General features: G+C 47.0%; 2 protein-coding genes across 5 annotated transcripts in view; both read right to left on the bottom strand.

Moving 5' to 3' along the window:
- Positions 1-5,300, bottom strand: part of kirrel1a (kirre like nephrin family adhesion molecule 1a) — a 118,061-nt gene extending 112,761 nt beyond the window's left edge. The window contains exon 1 of one of the 2 annotated variants that reach the window (XM_088633997.1): positions 4,705-5,300. In XM_088633997.1, coding sequence (XP_088490123.1) covers positions 4,705-4,843 — 139 coding nt within the window. In that variant the 5' untranslated portion in view covers positions 4,844-5,300. The remainder of the gene's footprint in view (positions 1-4,704) is intronic. The other variant, XM_088633998.1, reaches the window with a different exon arrangement.
- Positions 5,301-10,203: 4,903 nt separating this feature from the next.
- Positions 10,204-23,377, bottom strand: LOC148659980 (SLAM family member 9-like). 3 transcript variants are annotated; one of them, XM_088634003.1, is made up of 5 exons: positions 22,882-23,377; positions 16,347-16,670; positions 15,667-15,942; positions 13,671-13,772; positions 10,204-12,180 (listed from the first exon to the last, which is right to left on the bottom strand). In XM_088634003.1, exons 2-5 carry the CDS (start codon positions 16,579-16,581, stop codon positions 11,882-11,884), a joined length of 912 nt encoding a protein of 303 aa, XP_088490129.1. In that variant the 5' UTR covers positions 16,582-16,670; positions 22,882-23,377; the 3' UTR covers positions 10,204-11,881. The 3 variants fall into 3 exon arrangements, with proteins under 3 accessions (XP_088490129.1, XP_088490130.1, XP_088490128.1); XM_088634004.1 differs by having other exon boundaries at positions 22,841-23,377; XM_088634002.1 differs by lacking the exon at positions 22,882-23,377 and adding an exon at positions 20,077-20,601.
- Positions 23,378-23,481: the final 104 nt, after the last annotated feature.

Here is a 23,481-nt window from a genome sequence, read left to right on the forward strand (position 1 = left end):
GCGTCGGCAGCGAACCCGGCAGACGGTGGGAGGGGGGATCAAGTCCGAATAACCGCCTGGGTTTTCACTTCTGGGCTCACAACATTTCACTTTTATTCCCGCAGACGTCCAAAAATTCAGGCGGAGTGATTAAAACAAAAACAAAACAAAAAAAAAAACGCACCACAAACACAACACCCTTAAACGACAAAATGAATACATAAACTCAAATTGCCGGGGCGCATTTTCGCCTTGAATACAGGAGCCAGGGCGGGGTGGGGGAGTGAAGTCACATTCTCCGGCCAGGTCGGTTCTCATTCATCGGACATGACGGCCCGTTGTAGGCCCGCAGCCTGTGCCCTCGGTGCAGAAGTGTAATAACTGCACATCTGTCGAAAGGCTGGTTTCGGTTAAAACAGTAGCTAGTCCCCTGCGGGTTTTTGTTTTCTTAATCCCTGTCCTTCATTTCCAAAACTTTCCACAACTCTGGAGATGCGGCCCGGCGCGGTGTATGAAGAAGAATGAATTCCTTTCATGGGGGGGTTAAATTATTTGAACCCACCCCCCCACACACACACACCTTACCCAAAGTCTCTCAGTACTCCTCCGATTTACGCGGGTGGAAAAGAGAAACGTCCTTTTGGAAGATGTTTTTTTTTTTAAAAAAGAAACGCTCCCTTAAACTCATAACCGAGCACGACATCGCTGAGGCGCCTACTCTGGCGATAACGAGAACGGGACCGCGAGAAATAATTCAGACCGACGTCGGTCCCAGACTGGCCTCTTCGGTTTCTGTGAACCCGCTCAAGTGTTACCAAAGCCATCGACGTAGGTACGTCTATGATGGTAAAAGTCTGATTTATGGACCGAGAAGGACAGAAAGAGGACAAGGAGGGGAGGAGGGACCGCTAAACTCGGACTCGGGAGAAGGAAACAGCTGTCGTCAGACACCAGCGAGTAGCGGCATCTTTGAATAAGTGGGGAAAAAAATGTCCTTTTACTCTACAGCAAAACTTTAATATCAGAAGACAAACACACGATTTGAATTTTTAATTTGAAACACGTTTTTTGCCTTTTAATTAAAAGTTTTTGTAAAAAAAAAATCCGATTATTTGTGTTTTACTGGCGGCCTCTGACCTTTCCATTCCGAGACCAGGGCTCGCCGCTACCCTGCGGATAGAGACAATGGCAGAACTAATGCAAATCTGTCCCGAAACAGTGTGTGTGTGTGAAGCTGTGTGTTTGAGAGAGCGAGAGGAGGAGGGGAGAGTAAAGTGAACTTTTCAACTGCATTTTCAATGGCAGAGGGCGACACCGTGGAGCTCGACGTGAACCGAGAAGGAGCCAGAACTGCACACATCCAGAAAACGACAAATGCACGACTACCTCAGATCTGGTGGTGGTGGGGGGAGATGGAGGTTTTCATCTGAGATCTAAACACTGCAGTGCTCGGGGGATTAACCGGCTAACACTGACACCCACAGCGTTCTTCCTAAAGGTTGTAACCAAGCGGGTTTTATAGGTAATTTTTAAGCCTCAAATAATAATGACCTGGAAACTGATAATATAGGCCAGTGAAGAAAAGGATGATTCAAATACAGTCATTAAACTCCAGGCTGCAATGAAAACCAGGAATGACCCAGTAGTTCTTCAGAACCAGGAGGGAATATAAGTGTCAGCCTTCACCTATAAGGGTAGGGGTTTTAGAACTATAAAATACCTAAGACTATGTGATCCTGGGTAGGTATGTGCACATCTGAACAATTAATTTGGCACCCATACGTGCAATTGGTATAAAAAAAAAACTACGTCAGTGGGTATTAAGTCCAGAACATCTCAACCGGGGACCCCCGTCATCCATTCCATTGTGGGGTCTTATTACAACCAGCTCGTTAATTATTTAATCGATCGTCGAAACAATTAAGGTGCCGAACGCATTTAGCACCCCAGTGGAGTGTAGAACGGTTGTACAATTGAGCACCACTGACGTAACTTTTTTTGTTTGTTTTGTTTTTGAAGGATGCCTTCAGTGAACATGTCTGTACACTCATTTCTATTTGGGTAACTTGTCAAAAAATATAATTACCCTAGGAAACAAAAAGCCCTCACTTCCTTCTGATTGTGCCTTTCGTGGAGACTGGTAGAGATCAAGAAGCACCCCCAATCCACAATCCGTGTCTCTATTGTGAGAGCTGGGAGCGTTCTGCTACAAGACTGGGGATATCAGAGCTCTCACGTACTGGAGCTCTCAGGCACGCCAGGCACTGCAGTTTGACTGGCTGTCCCTGTGTGGAAGCCCTTTCTCCATGGGGCAGAGCGCTGGCTCTGTGGCTAAGGATCTGCAGCTGTGACTGGAAGGTTGCCAGTTCAAATCCCACGGCCGGCGGGGGAATCCTACTCCGTCGAGTCCCTGAGCAAGGCCCTTAACCAGGGGTGCCGTATAAGTGGCTGACCCTGCACTCTGACCCCAAGCTTCTCTCACCCTGTCTGTGTGTCTTATGGAGAGCAAGCTGGGGTATGTGAACAGACAAATTCCTTATGCAAGAAATTGTATATGGCTAATAAAGTGATCTTATCTTAAGCAATACTGTTTCCTCCCTCAGAGCGTACCCGTACAGCAGTAACTATCTTTCCCTCCCCCTAGGGTGTTAACTTTATTTTTCATTCTGGCTGAACTCTGAACAACTGCATCCAACTCCTGATGCCTCTGTCCATTTTCGAACTGCTTCATCCAACTGAGAGTCACGGGGGAGCCAGAGTCTATCCTGGCAAGCAATGGACGCAAGGCAGGATACACCCTGGACAGGACGCCAGTCCATCACTGGGCACACACACACACACTCACGCCAGGGCCAGCTTTATAGTGGAGCAAGTCAAGGTTGATTTCACGCTGAACAGAATGGAATAAACCCTCACTTGTTCCTTTGCTGCCTACACATGCTGACACTGCTCCCTCCTTGAACGTCTTCAACCCGATTTCATAGAAGCCAATTAACCCTCTACCATGTCTTTGGACTGTGGGAGGAAAGCAGAGCTCCCTGAGGAAACCCCAGCAAACCGAGGGAGAACATGCAAACTCCACACAGACAGCACCCCAGGTATGGAACTGAGCCCAGGGCCCCAGCAATGTCATCCATGCCCTGCCACATTTGATCAAAACTGCCTTCCGATCCCATTTTCAATTTGCTTGCTTTTGATTGCCTGCAACGATTTTTTTTTTCTAGCGTTGCCAGTGAGCTACAACACAACTGCCAAGATCTGTGGCTCTCCGGTACAGATATCTCCAATCAAAGGCACAGAGACCTACCGAAACTGAGCCAGGAGGATGCAGGTTCATCTTGTTGTAAGCGAGGTGGAAACAGAAGGGCTAATTAAGAGCCAATTATGTAACCAGCCCAGCTGAAAACTCCGCTGTAACCTCTCTCCTATCTGAGCCTTAGGTAATAGGAGCCAATTAGCTACACTTTGCCTAGCCTGCAAGGAAGAGACTTCTTAAATAATAGCGTGCATTGCTCGCCTTATCCACAGCCTGAGACAATGCCTGAAATTCACCTGCTGGGTTTCTCAAATCCTTCGGCTGTTCAGTGGAGAAACCTCAGCACATCTGCAGCAGAAATCTGCCGGCAGCCCAAATGCCGTCTTTAAAGACACCGAAGGAGATGGCGGATGGTGTGCCCAAGACGGACTTGGGACAACTTGAAAAAGAGCTTATAAAACTTAAAACGACAGTCTTTTCGCCTCCAGATGTGGAGGAAACGGGCGAGCTCGATGCACAGTAGACTGCCTCGGCACCAAACAGATTTCGGCAGCCAACCCTAATTCTTATATTCACGTACACAGTAATACATCGTTTATTTTGACTGGGGAGGGGGTGATGGAGCTGGTATTGCAGACCATGTACGAAAGGTGTATTTAATACTACCATAAGGTTTTGAAATCCATGTCTGTCTTAGAAGATCAGGCGTCCATAACAGGTATCATTAGATAAAGCACAAATCGATATACTAATGAACACATAGTTTGACAATCAGTCGGCGGGTAGAATATACTCCTCTACTGTCAGCCACGCTTTGTCGATATTTCTAACCTTTAGCGCCTGCTGAATGAACAGATAAGCAATGAGACGCAATCCATTTCAACCCCCCCCCCAAAGATGAAAGATTTAAAAATTCACATGATACATCGCCGGTCGAGTCATGAATGAATACCAGCGGGGCTCTGACACTCACAAATCAGATTGTGGCGTTGACAAATAAACAAAAACATTCAAACAGGTCCTACGCAATGCTGCCGCGGACTAGCGCCGTTAGCTGAATCGCGAAGGCAATTCGAATTTGCAATGGCAGAGTGAGGGGTTTTCAGGCGTCGAGTCCTTGGCGTGTCGTCTTTTTTTTTTTTAAGAAAACGAGACATCTCCGGGCTCGCAAAGTCATCGTCTCGTTTAACGACGCGAAATCTCAAACTAGCGGGGTGATGTCGACCCCCCCCCGACTGGTCTCGCCGTATGCCCCTCAGAAACAGTTTCGCCAAATGGAATGCTGCACGATACAGGCTTTATCAGTCGCTTCGGTTTCTTTGTAGGAAAAACGTTATGTGCCCACAGAAACAAAGTCAAATCCACGCAAAAAGTATCACTGGCTAAATATGGCAATGCCCACAAACTTTTATTATACTCGCGTTTTAAACGGCGGAGTTTTTCTTTTAAAAAAAAAGCCTTAGTCTTACCTTTTTGTAGACTGGGAGCGAAAGTTATAATCCATAAGAGTAGCATGGCTTTATTTGGGTCATGAAGTTCCATAAAATGCCCCTCAATCCTCAGTCCGCTCGCTCTCCGCTTTGAAGTAGAAACTGCATCAAGTCCCATTTGTTTGTATTTCCCTTCGCCTTTAACGGGCCCTCGTCGCTGATAACGGGGAGGTTTTTTTTCCCAGTTCAAGGAATCTGCGACGCAAACTTAGAACTCCTCGACTCCGCTACTCCCCCAATCCCAGCCTCTGCGAAACTGCTCGCTGGCGCTCCGTTTCTCCCTCTCCCTGTCTCCCTCTCTCTCTCCCTCTCTCAATCTCAGTTTTGTGTTTTCCAAGAAAAAAAAAGGGGGCTCATTGTGCTTTCTAGAGGCGTTATTCGGTATTGCAGAAGGAAAAGACGCGTGTCTGTGCCCCAGCTATGTGTTCCGAGTTCGCCTCGGGCGGTTTTGTTGTCACGGCACAGCTAACAGCCGCAAAACGACGATTTTTTCCATTTTTCTTTTTTATAAGGGGAAAAAGAACGTTCGCCCACCCCCCTTTTTTGATGAAACGCGGCCTCTGGAGTTGACACCGGCATGAAAAATTATATTCTTTATTCCCTCCCCTAGCGAAAAAAAAAAAAACAGAAGCAAACAATTTCTTTGAGATCATCCAGTATGTTGTTTTCGGGGTTGGCTCGATACTTGTCGATTTAGCGTGTGTGTCAACGCGCATGAAAAGAGTTCAATCTGGAAAATAAAACGCGAAACTAGACAAGACATTTATTAATGATGCTTGTACGTTCTTTGTCAAAATCCATAACAGCTACAGGCACACGAGGCTTGTGTTAAACCAAATGTTCTTTTTTTTCCCCCAAAAATTAAACTTTATTTTTACTGCTGCAACGTCTTGTGTGTTCGGTGACACAACTCCTCTGTAAAGCACGGCGAATCCCACAGAAATCGCGTCAGAAACCTAAGGCACAGGAATCTGGCCATGGCCCCCTGAAAATGCGGGGCCAACACGCGTGTCCCGTCGTGAACGCCGCGCAAATTGCCCGCAGTAGGAATGCGGAAGGAGTCTCGCCCAATTAGGAAGATTATTGTTGTTGACTGCCTACGCCAACATTTCTGCTGGCCTTCTTGGTCGCTGGTTCCCTACCCCCAACCCTGGTCCCAGGCGAGCGCTGTCTTTATCTGTTTTTGGTTCCAGTTGGGTTGTTAATCAGTGGAACTGACGGATGCCTTTTAATTGATCTGCCTGGTTATTTAGCGTTTAGCTCACCGGCTTCTGCAGTCAGTCCTAGGTTTTAAAAATACCGGCCTCCTTTTATCAAAAGCTGGAGCTTACAGAACGATGCAATCTCGGCTCGGCTTTTCTTCCTAATGTCTGATTTAACAGCTCTTCATGAGCGATCAATTAACAAAGAGCAGACACAGGTGGGAATGTGGGAATGTGTGTGTGTGTGACTATCACACACTTCAACAATTTGCAATCATTATCTTTTCTGAAGAATCCCAATTAGATACATTTCCCCATTGACAAGCCTAAGTCAAGGAAATTCAGAACCTCAGGCTAATGACAATGGCAAACCCCATTCAACATTTCAGGAGCTGAAACCCAATTTGAAACTATATGCCACACACAGAAAACAGAAACCAATTAGCCAGCAAATACGAACTTGACTGAAGTCAAACATGTACCGTGAGACACCCGAGGACCTGAGGACCCCAGAACCAGTTCTGGGGACCAGTGTTGCTCCATGTCTGGTTACTATCGGAGCCCTTTTACACTGCTCTGTGATAGATCCTCTTAAAATTGTCAAGTGTGCAGACAACACCCAAACGATTACCCAACACGACAGAAGCAGCAAGTGAAATTCAAAAAGATTAAGATACAATCCAAGACCGGGCAAATTTAACATTTAAAGTGCGGAAAACTACGTGCTGGTAGCGAAAAAAAATATAAATTTTGGACGCTTTGGTACAAATTGGGTCATGCTTAATTTGAATAGGACACAAATTCGGTTGACAAGTTATTGAAATCTCCAAGTCAAAGTGGGGAATCAGATAGGACGGCCAACAAAAAATACCTAGTTGAAAGCTCAGAATCAAAGCACGTTATGGTAATTTGGGGAACCCCCCAGTCAGATCTCACTTCGAATATTGTGAAGCCAATTTGCTTACCAGACTTTCAAACATTATTAATACGGAATCAGTCCAGGGAATAGCAACCACACACTGAACATCCCAGAGCCCGAAACAGTGTCCTACGTGGACAAGCTAAAGGAGCTGAATGTTTCCAGCCTTTGATAAAGACTCATGAGATGATCTGCTGGTCGTCTTTAAAAGTCCTCAGGGGCACCGAGATATCCTTCGAATCAACAGTGAAACACCAGCAGACACAGACGAACCACGTCCGTTCCCCCGGACAACTAACGTCTGTCGAACGTGATAAATATGCCAATGTTGATGAATTATGGTGAACGCTAGTTTCTCGACCACTTCCACGATTTCTTGTGTGGGATTTAGGCTCGCGGGAGTCATCTGGGAGAGGAGGGTGTGAAAGAACTGGCAGTTTTGTTTTGTGCAACTTTGAACCCAAATGACGGCTTCGCGTGAAAGCGCGATAATATGTTGGCATAAAAAAAATCAACAAATATAATGTGAAAACAAGTTTCGTAAACTCGATGATTAAATTCCTGGAATCGTCAGGGCTAGGAAGTGGAAGAGTAAGTAAGAATTCTTACTTACTTTTCTGTAAGTAAGAATTCCATTGTACCAGCACCGGTTACATATGGCAATAAAGTTCAAGTCAAGTCAAGAGCACGGCGCAACCGCGCGTCTTGAAATACGCAATTTGAATGTCTAAATTTGTAGCGATTTCTATGGGCAAAGGCTCTTGTGGGAAACGGAGACCACTTCTTGGCAAACATTTATTGTAGAGAAACAACACGTATACCTTGACAAAAAAAAATATCGACATTTCTAAAATCTGATGTCATCCTAACCTTCAAAATGAGCTAACGGTGTCAGGAATATTTCTAGCACCATCGTCGTCATCATCATCATCATCATCATCATCATCATCATCACAGCCAACAACAATACTATTACTACGAATAATAATATTAATGATAGTATTATTAGTAATAATAGGTTAAAAAACGCTCTGAGACACAGAAAGGATGGTTTTTATCTCCCTCTCGTGGCCATTTAATTTTCAGAGCACACCGTAACATTCATGAAAAAAAAAAACGAGACTCAGATTTATGCCGTGAGATAATCGAGTTGCAGACAAAGCTCTTGGCACCCATTTGCTAAAACAAGGCTGTTCGACAGCTTATCAATATGGCCTGGCACAAACGTACTCATTCATAAAAAAATCTTTACACGTCTTAATGATTCATTCATTCCAGCGAGCAGCGTGGCTAAGATTTGTTTTACAGCACCAAGTGTGATCACCCTCTGCTCATCCTCAGTGAACCATATATTCTCATATGCCATGTTCTCAATGCCCCCATTTAAAATTGCTGTATTAAAATGTATTGTAAACTGCAGGATTTTGAGACTTTTAATGATCAGAAGGCAAGGTCGTGGTAAATATGCAGAAAGTGCCGGTGAATTCACGTTTTGCCTTTGTCTTATTTGCTCATGTCTAACATGCCCGTTTGTGTTTTGAAAATTGGGTATCGCTTTTCTGAATTTGTGTTTCATACCAAAATGCAAATTTGGACAGTCACTATTCACTTACATATTCCCCTTTACTGAGGATACGTACAGTAATCCATCTGGATGAGGACGTTTAAAAATGACTGTAGGGAGCCACCTACAGGCGAAAGGTGACATAACATCACAGCCGCAGCATTTAAGGTGGAACGAAAAACGCGAAGAAACCAACTGCAGCCTCGTGGAGAACGACAGCACCTAACAAACTATGTAATTCATGTCAGTATTTTACGGGGTGATTTAGCTATAGGAGGTCAGCCATGATTTGACTCTGTTTCAAGCCACAGAGACTTAGCAGAGACTTTAGGGCTTTGCAGTGCTTGATGTTCCTCAGACCACACCGGCTCTCGGGTTCCTGCTCTCCCCGTAACAGCGAGGATCTCGTCGGGCCGGTGTGGTCTAGCTCCCCGTGAGCTCTGTCTCTCGCTGACCCACCTGACTCCCCCTTAGCCGACCTGGACCGATTACTCTAGAATTCCCTATATAGCGAATTTGGCTTCACACCGGTTCTTTAATTACCTCGTTCCTGCGTGCATGTGAAGTGTCTGACCAGCGCCCTCTGGTGGCTAATTCCTTTAACTGACACTCCAGATCTTGTTGCTCTATTATAATTATTAATAATAATTGCTTACACTTATATAGCGCTTTTCTGGACAATCCACTCAAAGCGCTTTACAGGTAATGGAGACTCCCTCCCCACACCACCAATGTGCAGCCCCACCTGGATGATGCGACGGCAGCCAGTACTCTCACCACACATCAGCTATTAGTGGGGAGCAGAGCAGTTCAGAGATGGGGATTATTAGGAGGCCATGAGTGGTAAGAGCCAATGGGAAATTTGGCCAGGATGCCGGGATTACACCCCTACTCTTTTCGAGGAAAGCCCTGGGATTTTTAATGACCACGGAGTCAGGACCTCGGTTTTACATCTTATCGGAAGGATGGCGCCTGTTTACAGTATAGTGTCCCCGTCACTATACTGGGGCATTAGGACCCACATGGACCACAGGGTGAGCGCCCCCTGCTGAGCTCCAGTGGGCTGCCAGTTGTGAGTTGCAGAGTGATATAGCTGCTGGCAAGCACAACCGCCAGGACTTGACCCCCGGACCCTCAGATTAAAAGTCTAATGCTCTACCAACTGAGCTATTCGGGCATTTACACTAACCTTAACCCTAATCATAGTACAAAGTCCTAATCCTAGTACCCTAACCCTTAGTATAATACCTAATCCCAATCCTATCTCTCATTTTATTAACCTAACCCTGAACATAGTTCCTAGGCCTAATCCTAGTACACTAAACCTCACCTTACTACCATAAACCTAATCATAGTACCTAATCCTAATCCTAGTACCCTAACTCTAATTATAGTACCAAATTCTAATCTTAGTTTTCCGACCCCAATTTTTGTACCTAATCCTAATCGTAGTATTCGAACCACAACCCTACTTATAGTACCTAATCCTAATTCTTGTTCCCTAAAAATCACCTTACTATCCTCATCCTGGTCATAGTAACTAATCCTAATCTCAGGACCCTAACCCTAATTATAGTACTTAATCCTAATCCTTGTTCCCTTACCCTCATTTTACTATCCTAACCCGAGTTATAGTACCTAGCCCTAATCCTAGTATCCTAACCCTAAATTATAAACAAATAGTTCCATAATCCTGAACCCAGTACCCTAACCCTAATCCTAGTAACCTAACCCTAGTACCCTAACCTTAGTGTGAAAAGGGCAATGCAGAACATTAACAACCCAGTGCAAACTTTTCTCAAGGTAGTCCTTTAAACTGTTTGGATTATTATAGAAACTACAAAGCAAAAAAGGACATCAGAGGGCCGACACTAAAAACATGCAATGTATTTTAAACAACAGAGTGTATGTCAATTTCCGGAAGGGAACGAGACCCATTCCCTCGTTAGGCATTTGGAAAATTCCAGCACTGGTTCTGCACAGAGAAACTGGAACGCAACAAAACAGCGACATAACAAATTATGGTCAAAGAGGACAGAACTCTTCGGTTTGCACTGAAAAAGATAACCAGGCAGGCAGCCCAGAGCGTCGGATGATAATAATAAGAAGAATAATTGCTTACACTTATACAGCGCTTTTCTGGACACTCCACTCAAAGCGCTTTACAGGTAATAGGGACTCCCCTCAACCACCACCAGTGTGCAGCCCCACCAGGATGATGCGACGGCAGCCATAGTGCGCCAGAACGCTCACCACTCATCAGCTATCAGTGGGGAGGAGAGCAGAGTAATGAAGCCAATTCATAGAGGGGGATTATTAGGAGGCCATGATTGATAAGGGCCAATGGGAAATTTGGCCAAGACGCCGGGGTTACACCCCTACTCTTTTTGAGAAACGCCCACAGAGAGTCAGGACCTCAGTTTTACATCTCATCCGAAGGACAGCGCCTGTTTACAGTATAGTGTCCCCGTCACTATACTGGGGCATTAGGACCCACATGGACTGAAGGGTGAGCGCCCCCTGCTGGCCCCACTAACACCTCTTCCAGCAGCAACCTTAGTTTTTCCCAGGAGGTCTCCCATCCAGGTACTGACGAGGCTCACACCTGCTGAGCTCCAGTGGGGCTGCCAGTTGTGAGTTGCAGGGTGATAGGGCTGCTGGGTGTAGGTGATGATGTAGGTGGGAGGATGGTAAGAGGCAGAGCTTGTGAAGCAGGAAACAAAGTGGTGTTTGGCTGGAGAAAGGTTGTGCTTCTTGAAAGAAGAGCATGGGTAATGACTTTCTCCCTGCTATGGGACTATGTGCTGGGGGGGAAAAGTAGCTTATTAAGGTCTTTGAACATCTTTACAGTTTTGGAAGGGTTTTCCTACAAGAGGCATTTCATACCAGGGATGGGACCATCTACGCTGTGCTAAAAGGAAAAGCACCGCGAGGGATTTATAATAATAATAATAATTGCTTACACTTATATAGCGCTTTTCTGGACACTCCACTCAAAGCGCTTTACAGGTAATGGGGATCCCCTCCACCACCACCAATGTGCAGCCCCACCTGGATGATGCGACGGCAGCCATAGTGCGCCAGAACGCTCCCCACACACCAGCTCTCAGTGGGGAGGAGAGCAGAGTTATGAAGCCAATTCATAGATGGGGATTATTGGGAGGCCATGATTGGTAAGGGCCAATGGGAGATTTGGCCAGGACGCCGGGGTTACACCCCTACTCTTTTCGAGAAACGCCCTGGGATTTTCAATGACCACAGAGAGTCAGGACCTCAGTTTTCCGTCTCATCCGAAGGACGGCGCCTGTTTATAGTATAGTGTCCCTGTCACAATACTGGGGCATTAGGACCCACATGGACCACAGGGTGAGCGCCCCCTGCTGGCCCCACTCACACCTATATATTTATTTATATCAGCGTCAAATTCATGCTCGGAGGGGTCTAGTGTCCGCTTGCGGCCGTCCCTCCGGCTCAGGACAGTCGCTTGTAGCTGATGTCCGCAGCCGGGGCTTTAACGGTGGCGTAGATGCTCTCCGGGTTCGTGGGTGGGACGCAGGCATTGTGGTTCACCACCGAGTAGGTGGGGCTCTTCTTGTTGGTGAACTCCTTGAAGTTGTTGAACTTGGTGACCGCGTCGGCCGTGGCGTACAGAGTGGCCACGCCGGGCGCGAGTTCTCTGGTGCAGATGCGGGGGTCCACGGTGTCGTAGAGGGTGAGCACTGGGGCCCTGCTGCTCACCTCCTCCTTATTCACGTTCTCGTAAACGGTATCTATAAAGAAAGTACCCACTGGTGACATCGCTCGGGCAGGCATGTTTCTTCTCGTCTGTGCAAGCCTTGGGCCCATCCAGCATATCCATGGCAACCGAATACACATACATGGGGACCGAACACGCATCCTTTGCCAGTGATCACACATCCATGGCAACCAAACACACATCCATGGCAACCGATCACACATCCATGGCAACCGATCACACATCCATGGCAACCGAACCCTCACTGATACTTGGGTTTCATTATGTGACCTCATGGAGATCAGGTCACCTGAGTCGGCACAACACAATACTTCGACACCTTTCTATTCTTCACTATTCTGAGAAACATTAGATACCATTTCTCGAATCGCAGCTTCTGCAGTGCCATTCATCCATCCATTTCCAAATTGCTTTATCCAATAATCCACCGTGGAGCTACTTGAACGTCTTCAACCCGATGTTATAGAAGCAAATTAACCCTCTACTATGTCTTTGGACTGTGGGAGGGAACCCACAGAACTAGAGAGGAGAACATACAAGACCCACATCCTGTATATAGCTGCCCGGGTCTGGAATTGAACCCAGGGCCCCAGACCAATGCCAGCCACTGCACCACCATTCAAGTTCCAGTCCTGTTTTACATGATCAACTACAGGTGAGCTTCACGTCTGTCCCTGCTCTAAGTCCAGAACCTTTAATTCAGCAAATCCAAGCTCAGAGGCAGAATGCCGGGGTGAAAAACCTTGTGTAACGCTCGGTGACGTCACCGCCCTTCCCTGTGGATAGCAGGAACCACAGCCGCTGGGCTGATGGGAGATTTCCCTTTGGCTCGAGAGGCTGGGTCCCTGTTGAGTGCTGCCGGGGGCCTGGGTTGAGTCCCCGACAGTGGGGGGCTGACCTGAGGCAGCAGAGGCTAGGACGCATACCCACATGGACCCTGGAGTGCTACGCTTGTTTTCCTCAACAGGGAAATGACAAACTCGAGAAATTACAGGGAGGTGCCTTTAAATTGAGATGAAGGGGGTAAAATAAACAGAGAAAAAGGGTAATGGGAGTCTGGCACAAGCTACCCAGCCACAGTTATTGAAGCAGATCTCCTTTCTTTCAAGAAAGGCCCTGATGAGTTTCTTGCATCAGCTAATTACTAACGACCAAACAAGCTAGACGGACTGAAATCCCTCCTCTTGTTTGTAATTTTTTAAATGTTCTTATGCCCCTCGGCAGAAGATATACTGTACAGGCCCAGTTTCCCGTCACAGTGTTTGTCAGCCGTGAGGCAGAGCTCCTACACGATGGGCACGTCATGCCAAGAAATCGTGGGCAAAAGCCTTTCAAAAAGACGGAAATCAGAAGTATCTCTGATGATCTGCAGAAGCGACAGGCTCAGATCCCGTCCTACGCAGGTGACACCGAGCAGAAAATGAAAGATGAAGGATGGGAGGGAAATCTCCAGCCCGGCAGAAGCACTGTCAAGCAACGAGGGGAAAAAACCAAACCTGTTACCTCTGTCTTGCTTTTTGCACACCTTTCTGCCGTAAAAAACCCCGGAGACTGCCAGCAACAAGATCAGGAACAGGGCGGAACTCCCGATGACTGCGCTCAATTCTGGAAAAAAAAATCCCCACAGGAAAAAGAAAAATATTAAAGAGGAGATGGCTTCTTATCCTGTTTCTCAGTCAGCGAAGAATGTCTTTGCAAATGGAAGTACGACAATTGACCACACACCGATACATAAATAAATACAAGCGTACCTCTTTTTCCGAATGTTTATTTATGAAAAATTCGACACTACGAAGCAGGTGAGTTTGGTACAGACGTTTCGTACACCGAAAGCCAACTGCGCAGCTACGAAGAAGCGATTCGACGAAAAAGTTCGAGGCGCGGAGGCGTCGTACGACTCGTTTCATATAGAAAGGCCGCCTCACATTCCTGTAACAGTAACTAGTACGGGCGACAGCGAGCACCGAGCACCGAGCCCGCGGGGTGAAGCCGTTCACCTCGTCTTTCTTCGTGCGTTGTTCGCTGTTGTGCGCGCTCTTTTCGTGACAATATCTGGGGTTCGGACTTTATCGTGGACCCTAAACGGTGTTAAAGACAATTGGAAATGGAGTGTGTGTGTGGTACCACACAGAAAGCAAACGAACTGGTTACGGTACGGCACTGTACGTAGGTGTGATTAATGATGCCTGACTAAAAAGACAAACCACAGTATGAATGTCAGTCGTTATTGTTTCTTTCGTCATTTTTATTGGTGACAAAAAGTAGAAGGAGGGGTGACATTTTTGGGGTCCGGAATGGATTGTAATTGTTTTCCTATAAGAATTAATAGAAATAGTTTTTTTTCCCCCCTTTTTACGAATTTTCGCTGTACGGAAGGCTGTGAATGAATACCGTTCGTTAAAAGAGGTACGGCTGTAATCCTTACACTTACATTTCTTTTCACAAATAAAGAAAATTACAAAAGATATCCTGTACAATATTATATATACCCAAAACAATATATATGCACCCAGCTAGATAAGAGTACAAAGCCTATAGACTTACATTTGCTCGGGTGCCTCAGCTCACGTCCTTTTAAATCGCTTCCAAGCATGAAAAAAGCCACTTTTCTTTACATCACAGGGTTCTGAGGCACTGTTTTATGCCCTCTGTTTTCCACAGATTTTCTGCCTCCTCCATCCCTCCTCTCCACAGCTCTCTGAGGTAAAAGCTGTCTGTTACCAGGCTACCCGATCCCTTGTCTATGATCTCCATGCCTTTAAACACCCCCCGTATTCCTCACCCTCCAGAGGGTGTCCTTTCCACTGTTCACTACCACTGCCAAATCCTGGCAAATCCTTACACTCGTATAGCTTTTCTGAACGCTCCACTCAAAGCGCCTTACAGGTAATGGAGATATCATTACAGTGACCTTACTGAGATCTGGTCGCATGAGTTGGTACAAAACCTACTCGTTTTCACTGTTCTGAGAAACATCAGATATCATTACTGGAATCGCTGCTTCTGCAGTTGGTTTCGGGGTTGACATTCCATCCATCCATTTTCTAACAGCTTCCTCCAATTCAGGGTCGCCGGGGAGACGCAGCCTATCCCAGCATGCAAAGGGAGCAAGGCAGGACACACGCTAGAGGGGATGCCGGTCCATCGCAGGGAGGACACAAGTACAGACACACACACTCTCACACCAGGGCCTTTGTTCTTTATTCCCCTTCTGTAGCCTAAGTGTGGACACCCCTGCGCGTGAGAAAGCCTGGCGTCTTTCCGCCTACAGCGGCAGGCTCTGACGTCAACCTCCAGGCTCCTGGCTCTGGAAACGGAGCGAGTGACCTTTCTGCTAAAGAGCGCCCCCCCACCAGCAATCGCCCACAGGGTCTCACACTGTCAAACACCAACCGTCAAACACCAACTACTGAGGAGGCTGAAACGGTTTTTCAGAGGGTTCTGGGAATTCGGACTCTGAGGCCGTTGGCGCACTCAGAGCTGGCTTGACCGGACCAACCTAGATTTCGCCCGGCGCACTCAAACTGTTCCCTGGCGATAACGGAGGAGCGCGTGCTGACGGTGTTGTTCGCTGAGCAGTTGAAGGAGTCGATCCCGGGAGAAAGGAGCAACACCAGCGTCTCATTGGTGGACTCCCTCGGGATCCGGTCATCCAGCCACCTCCAGGTCAGCGTCACCTCCTTCCCGCCCTCCGCGAAGCAGTTCAGCGTGAGGAGGCAGCCCCCCAGGGGCGTGAGAGTGCTGGACGCTTGGATCACGGGTGCTGGAACCGGAGCTGAAATTTCCGAGCGAGACGAGAAGTCAAGGGCATTTTCATCATGTGCAATCTCTGGCTTGTGTTTGTTGTTTTTTTTCTCCCGCTCCCTGAAACTCTCTTCCAACGAGAAGGAGGAGCACCCTGAAAAAAACCCATGCGAGCACGGGGAGAACATGCAGACTCCATACAGATAGCACCCCAGGCACTGACCCAGGGGGCCCCCCTCCCAGCACTGCAAGACAGCAAGGGGAAGCCGATGGGCACAAATCGTGCACCAAGCAGCAGAGAGTACAGCTCCCAGTCTAAGATGGAAGCTGACCCTCAGTTGTAATTACATTACCAAGGTCAGTGAATTAACTAGGACGTTGCTTGGACCCACAACTGTAGTATTTCGAATGGCAAAACATTCAAGCCAGGTATACCTTTCACCTGCAGGCTGTACATCACTAGATGGTGCTGTTTGCCATGTAAATCCGTCTTCTCAGCTGTGTAGGCACCAGTATCGTTGGAGGATAAATCATGCAAAGTCAGCGACAGGGATTCATTATTGAAGGTATACTTTTTTTTCAAAAGAGGAACGATTGCAGTTTCTCCATTGCTGTATTTTACAGCGCGGACTTTTTTGTCTGTAATGAAATACCAGAAGAACTCTTTCATACTGGCCCTGTCCACCGCGGGCCCACGGAGTTCAACGGACGCCCCTTCCTTTCCAAACACAGGCACCCCAAGCTCAGCAGTGGCCTCCGCTGCGGGAGAACAAGAAAAAAACAAACACATTTTCTCTTTCACTCACGTTCCACATAGAATTATTGTCACGGCCGACGGAAATGAACAGAAGAGCAGTAGAGACGCAATGCGTAAAGGCAAAAGCGGGACAAACACAGAGGTTTGCCCCGGGCTCAGGGGTCAGGGGTCAGGGGTCAGGGGTCAGGTGGTGTCGGGGATGAGGCCTATGCCCTCAGGACACGGACGTGGGGTGACCTGGTGCTAGGCGGGCCTCGCGACATCCGTACCCTAATGCTGAGCCAGGAACACTGGAGACACAGGGACTAAATAGGAAATGGAAACCAGACACACCGGAAGAACATGAATAATCACACGGAACAAGGAACAGGAATGAAGTAGAGTGCCCTCTAGGGGTAGGATGTCAACCAAGATAGTACCACACGTAGAATAAGCTGCACAGCACAGGGGGAGGAAAAACCTCATTTATCTGTCAGGAAACCTCCGGGAGAGCTACCCCCTCCTCCAGGGTTATTCAATAAACTTTATTAACGTGAATTAGAGGGAGCCGGAAGTCTCTCGTGGACCATGACAATTAAAGACAGCTATCTGCATTTTTCGGGAGATCTAACCTTACAAAAAGAGGCCTTACTTTTGTTTCAGGAGCAGAAAAAAACAGAAAAGCACGGCGGTTTCTGGAGCATGAACATATGCAGAACGCAGGGCCTGAAGCAGACGATCACCCTGGAGACCGTTTATTGCGGAGTGTTGGTGGTTTGGGAGTATCCCGGTCAGATTAGATTGTGACTTTTTTTTGTTTAGCACATTGCCTCTTGAAAGGCTCTCTCTCGTGCGCGGTACAGGGTCCAAATAAGAGATGTACAGAACTGCTGATCTCTGCAGGAGGATTACTCATAATAAACCTTCCTAATGTCAGTCTGAATCAAAATCATTACAGGAGGCAGTCTGCTGGCGAGATAAATCATCAAAGGAAATAAAACTGCTGAGAGCAGGGAACTTTAATATGCAAAAGAGAAAAAAAAAAGGAAATGAGTGCAAACAAATTGTTTCATTTTGAGACAATCAACAGAGATATTTCTTCTCAGTTACTTACAATATGCATATTGCAATGATTAATTCAGAAGGTTGTGTGGGAGTGATAGGCCAACAGAGAAGCACTTTACTCCATACTCAGCAGTAGGAAAAGGCCTAAAAATCTGAAGTCTGTATAATAATTATGTTGCTTTATTAGCCCTATACAATTTCTTGCATTAGAAATTAATCTTTTCACATACCCCAGCTTGCTCTCCATGAGACACACAGACAGGGAGAGAAGCCTGGGGTCAGAGTCCATGGTCAGCCACTGTACAGCACCCCTGGAGCAGTTGGGGTTAAGGGCCTTGCTCAGGGGCCTAGCAGAGTAGGATTCCTCTACCAGCTGCAGGATTTGAACCAGCAACCTTCCCGTCACAGGCACAGATCCTTAGCCACAGAGCCACCCTTATATAGAGGAATCTGTAGAATGTTCTTTGCTTGTGTCATAGAATAACTCTGCCCTAAACTGGCGTCCAGCTGTCAGAAAAATGTCCACGTCGCTGAAAGAATCTTCAAAATAAATCAGTAAATGCTGACAACTGAGTGGGGTTACGGAGTGGGCAGCTGTCTATCTCCAGGACTGGGCACACAAAGATGTGTTTTGAGTGGGCCACCTTCGACCGCACTGAAGATCAAAGTGTGCCAAAAAAAGAGAGAAAAGAACGACACGAAAGCTACAGTATGTTAGCGCTCGTGTCTTTCAGGCCAACAAGGGCCGTAGCGGAACTGACAGAAATTAGGCCTCCAAATTTAGCAGCCCTACCGAGATGAAAGCAAGACTCTTGGTGACGAGTTTGAACGCAGAATATCCTCTCTGGGCTTCAGCGAACGATCGCACAGCAGCAGCCATGACAGCACCACACCCCCACACTCCCTGGCTTCCTAACACTTCCCAAGGTTACCGATCGACGGGGATTTAAGAATTTTTTGAACTCCTCTGACCGGGAAAACTGTTCCTGTGTTTCGTCAAACCGTTGGCAGCCTCGTTGTTGTCAATAACAAAAACAAAAACCAGACTAAAGAGAAATGAGAAATGTGGTAAGCCACACTGCTCATTTCTGAAGGGCTGAGGCCATTGTTGTGCTGAGCTAAAACGAAGACGTGTTAAATAATAAACCCTTTATGGTATATCGAGCAGGAAGACACAGTGCAAAGCCTTTATGTGGAATGACATGCTGCAGTCCATACACAATGCATATATATTCCTATCTGTATGTTGCGGCCTACGTAATACAAAACTAAATATCAGATAAAATGTAGGGAAATAAAAAAATCTGCACAGCAGTCCACACAACATGGCCATCCTTCCATCATTGGACCTTCCTGTAGTGCCTAGTCATGGCATAATATTGGACCTTCATCAAACGCTTATGATATTCTTGTACATGGCTTTTATTAGCTGGGTGACAGTAATAAAGCAGGAATACCTGCATGAAAGTGGAATCTTTTCTAAAGGCCTCAGATTTCGGATTAGGATGTTTAACACGGTCTGTATTTTCCCAGTATTTCAAAACGCAACTCAAACTGTAATGTTGGCCTTGTCTTCAGGCTGTGAAAACGGCAGTCTGAGACATGCAGGAGGTGTCAGAGGTCAGGCGAAGTTTTCTTCCTTTTCGCGATGAGCTGTGCTTGGATCGAACCAAACGAAGGAACAGAATACACCAGAATTCATGGGATTGTTTTTTTTTTTTTAATCATCCGTATTAAAAGCGTCTACATGGGGGAAAAAAAACCGAAGAGGAGCGGACTCGATCTTGAGCGCTCCGAAATTTGTGTCGCTGGATTTTGTACATTTCTGGGAGGAGAAAGAAATATTCTCAAAGGACATACGTCCGCAACTGTTCTAAATCTCTGCAGAACGTCTCATGTGACATTTTGAGACACAGTATTTAGCAACTGGGAACTAGATCAATCTCTTAGTTCCCCAAATACGAGCTCAGGTTTAATTTTTGCCCTCTGAAATGAGACACCTAGTGTACTGTAAAACTACAGTACGATCCTACTGCCAACTTGTTTGTCAGCTTGAAAGGTCATCCAGAAAACGTAAACCGTTTTTTTTTCCGTTTGGATTTTCCTAACATTTCGTCCGAATATTTTTTTTCAAAACCCCTTAGTGGGAGAACTAAAAACAAAAACAAATAAAAAGGTAAGGAGAAAGAACATACCCCCGAAAGGTCCCAAATCCTTTTTACTCCAGACATAGCAAACTTTGATACCGTCATTACAAACCGCAGTTACTACAGAAATTAGCCCCCCTCTCGAGGCGGGCAATGCGTTAAGCGGTTTCCTAAAGACTGCCACCTGCTCGGCTCCACGACGTCGGTCCATCTTTACCTGAACAGAGGGTGCCGAAAACCAAAATGCACACAGCGAGAGTCATCCTTCCATCATGCAAAACACTACTCTTTAACTCTGGTCGGGGAGGAAATTCTCACAGCGTCTTGGCTGCTCAGTCAGAAGAGATCGTATTTTTTTTTTAAAAAGATCACATCCTGTTTTCTCGAACGCCCGCCACGGCACATCGACTAGCGTAGAAAAAATATAGGTGTGGGAGGCATCAGCGCTGCGATTTTTGTAGGTGTCAAACTGTCAGAAGACGAACCGTGAAACTGCGTGCTCTGTGCATGGCGGGTAAATGTTCCACGTCCTAACAGCTGTCTGGGTTCGCTTTGACAGATTTCGCCGGTTAGCCCCTGCCATGCGAAATGATCAGTTCTGCACATATTCCCAATCCCCGTGACAAAAAGAGCAATTACGTACAGTATATAGCTCTGACAGCCACCGTCATTTATAGAGCAATCTCAATTCTAAAGGCTCCCAAAGTGCTTTCTGTATACGAAAGAATCTTTCTTCATCCACCAACACCTGGGAGACACTCAGCCAGCAGCCCCCCTGCACAGCGGCTAAGATCTGTCAAAACAAGCTGGAACTTCAGGGAGGCCGTATTGATCACGCTTGGGTTTTTTGTCTCTGTTTGGGGGGGTGTGCCCTGCGATGGACTGGTGTCACCATTCAGGGTGGGAGTCTGCCTTGTGCCTGTTGCTTGTGTGGCTGTCGCGGTTCGGCGCGGGCTCGTGCCCTCCGCCACCCGTTCCATCCCACAGCACTTGGGCGCAAACCCTGGTCTCCAGTATAACGCAACAGGGAACCAGCCAAGTGAGCTAAAGGAGACCTCCCCCAGCCCAGGCGGCTGAGGACCCTGCTACACGCAGGGAGGCCGATGACGTCACCGTGTCCGAACTAGCTCCGTGACACTTGCAGGATTAGGCCCCACTCCCTAGTGACCCCTGAATTAGATGACATGGTTAGAAAATGTTATATATATTAAATAGTTCAGAGGGATGAGAGCCGACTACTAGTCCATCAACATCACAGTAGCAATCTGGTTTCCCTGGGGTTTTCCTTCCCTGTACTGACCAGGTACTGGAATACAAAGAGCTGTCTGTGTCAGCAGGCTCAAGAGCTGAGCCATGGTAGTGGGTACTACTGAACCTGATCAGTTACACTCAGAAATATACTAAAGTAGGAGAGTTTTGTTATGCAGATGATGCGTATTCCTTTGAGATCTATCCGTATTCCTACATCCTACATCTCCCGGCACCTGGACCTTGGGCTGTGCCCTGGTTTCCCCCATTGGACTTCCTTTTGGACTCATTCGTCTGCGTCCCCCCCCCCCGTGCACCAGATCACTGCTGTCATCAACCCCTGTGTTTCTACCCGACCTGATCGTGCTGTGTCTTCTCTGATGTCCTCCTCCAGTCACTTCCGGATGATACCGTCTTGCATCGCCGGTTCTGACTCCCATGACATACACACCTACAGGCTCGACGCCAGCAGCCCTATCACCCTGTAGCTCACAGCTCTCAGCTCTCAGCTGGCAGCCCCACTGGAGCTCAGCAGTGAGAGCCTGGTCAGTACCTGGATGGGAGACTCCTGGGAAAGCTCAGGTTGCTGCTGGAAGAGGTGTTAGTGGGGCCAGTAGGGGGCGCTCACCCTGTAGTCTGTGTGGGTCCTAATGCCCCAGTATAGTGACGGGGACACTATATGCTAAAAAGATGCCATCCTTTCGATGAGATGTAAAACTGAACTCTGTGGTCAGTAAAAATCCCAGGGCATTTCTCAAAAAGAGTAGTGCGTGTTTCCCCGGTGTCCTGGCCAAATTTCTCATTGGCCCTTACCAATCATGGCATCCTAATAATCCTGATCTCTGAACAGGCTTCATTACTCTGTTCTCCTCCCCACTGAGAGCTGGTGTGTGGGGAGAGGACTGGAGCATCATCCAGGTGGGGCTGCACACTGGTGGTGGTGAAGGAGAGTCCCCATTACCTGTAAAGCACTTTGAGGGAAGTGTCCAGAAAAGCGCTATATAAGTGTGAGGAATTAGTATTCTTACATGGCTTGGGACTTCAGTACTAGTCTGACTTACTATCATTCTACTCCCCACCTTGCAGCCTTTGTTCAGCTAATTCAGATCTGCTCTTTGTACCGCAAGCTTGTCTACATTGAGTGGGTGACAGGGCTTTCTCCTGCTACACCCCAAAAATTTTATCCTCTATCAGAGGCTCACCTTCCCTGAGTGCATTTAAAGCTACACACAAAACATTTCTTTACAGAAAGGCCTTTACTTAAGTTCTTCGTCTCCATTTTCCAATGACCATAGATCTTTTGCTGCATTTCTTCTATTCACGTATCTTTCTTACAGGTGATTATTTTGTCATTTGTGTTCCTCTAATAGTTTTCTTTTTTTTAAACTGTTTTAACACCTACTGTAAAGCGCTTTGGGATGCTACTTTTAAAGGAGCTTTATAAAATGAAGTATAACAGACGATCTTTACTATTTACAATGTTGCCCACTAGATGGAGCCCGAGTACGTACGGTCTGCGCACAGCGTTTATGAAATTAAAAGCGAACAGATATTGCTTAGTATCGCACAAAATTATAAGTAAGCCGACTTAAAAATAAGAAATCATTTCGGCCTTTGGGGAGTCCTATGTCCTCATCAGGCTCGGTTTTTGGAATTTCACTGTTTTATAGAAATGCGTTAGCAAGCCAGACAGGCCTGCTCCTGCTGTGCTTGGGTTCTCTTCCCCAACTTACCAGGTCGAGATCTTGGACCACTGGAATAAAAAACACAGTACCTGCTTCTACCCCAGAGCTCTCATATCCCGGTCTGCTTCCTGATTATGGGATCTTCCGTGTGGAGTTCACGCATACATCTTCTCCATGTATAGCCATATGGGTTTTCTCCTGGTGTTCCAGCTCACTCCCACTTTCCAAAAACAGCTGCAGCTGTTTAATCGATTAATTGATGTCCTAATTGCCGCTGTGTGCTTGAGTGTCCCAGGCGGTGCCAGGCTGCTGTACCGTCCGGGCAGTAGATCCATCTAGCACAGCGGTCCCTTGGCATGAGTTCGGGGGGAATCGGAGATCTGTGGCTCGCGGGATTATCTGCAACACCAGCCGGTCTCCTTTCCAACTGGGCAGGCCGGCCCCCACACCGAGCTGTACGAACATGACGAATGAGCGCTGAGGCCTTTTCAGCCATGAGTCATGGTTGTGGCAAGCATGTGTTACAACACCCTGCCCTGCCCATTTTTCAGAGCAGACCACGCACTTCACGAACACATAGCTCATGGGGTTTTTATATCACACATTTGTTTACTATGTTGAAATTCTCATAATATAACGTGTGACAGTACAGCGCTCGAGAGCCACTTTGCTTTTCCAGTAAGTGCACC

Source organism: Lepisosteus platostomus, chromosome 6, assembly GCF_059453375.1.
Source record: "Lepisosteus platostomus isolate fLepPlt1 chromosome 6, fLepPlt1.hap1, whole genome shotgun sequence".
Lineage (NCBI taxonomy): Eukaryota > Metazoa > Chordata > Actinopteri > Semionotiformes > Lepisosteidae > Lepisosteus > Lepisosteus platostomus.

Excerpts from the sequence above, each read along its gene's own strand:
- LOC148659980 (XM_088634002.1), bottom strand. The coding sequence starts at position 20,122 with ATGACTCTCGCTGTGTGCATTTTGGTTTTCGGCACCCTCTGTTCAG. Across the intron at positions 15,943-16,346 it reads GTACAGCCTGCAGGTGAAAG|CTCCGGTTCCAGCACCCGTG; the intron begins GTATACCTGGCT and ends CGGAAATTTCAG. Across the intron at positions 13,773-15,666 it reads GTGCGCCGGGCGAAATCTAG|AATTGAGCGCAGTCATCGGG; the intron begins GTTGGTCCGGTC and ends TTTTTTTTCCAG.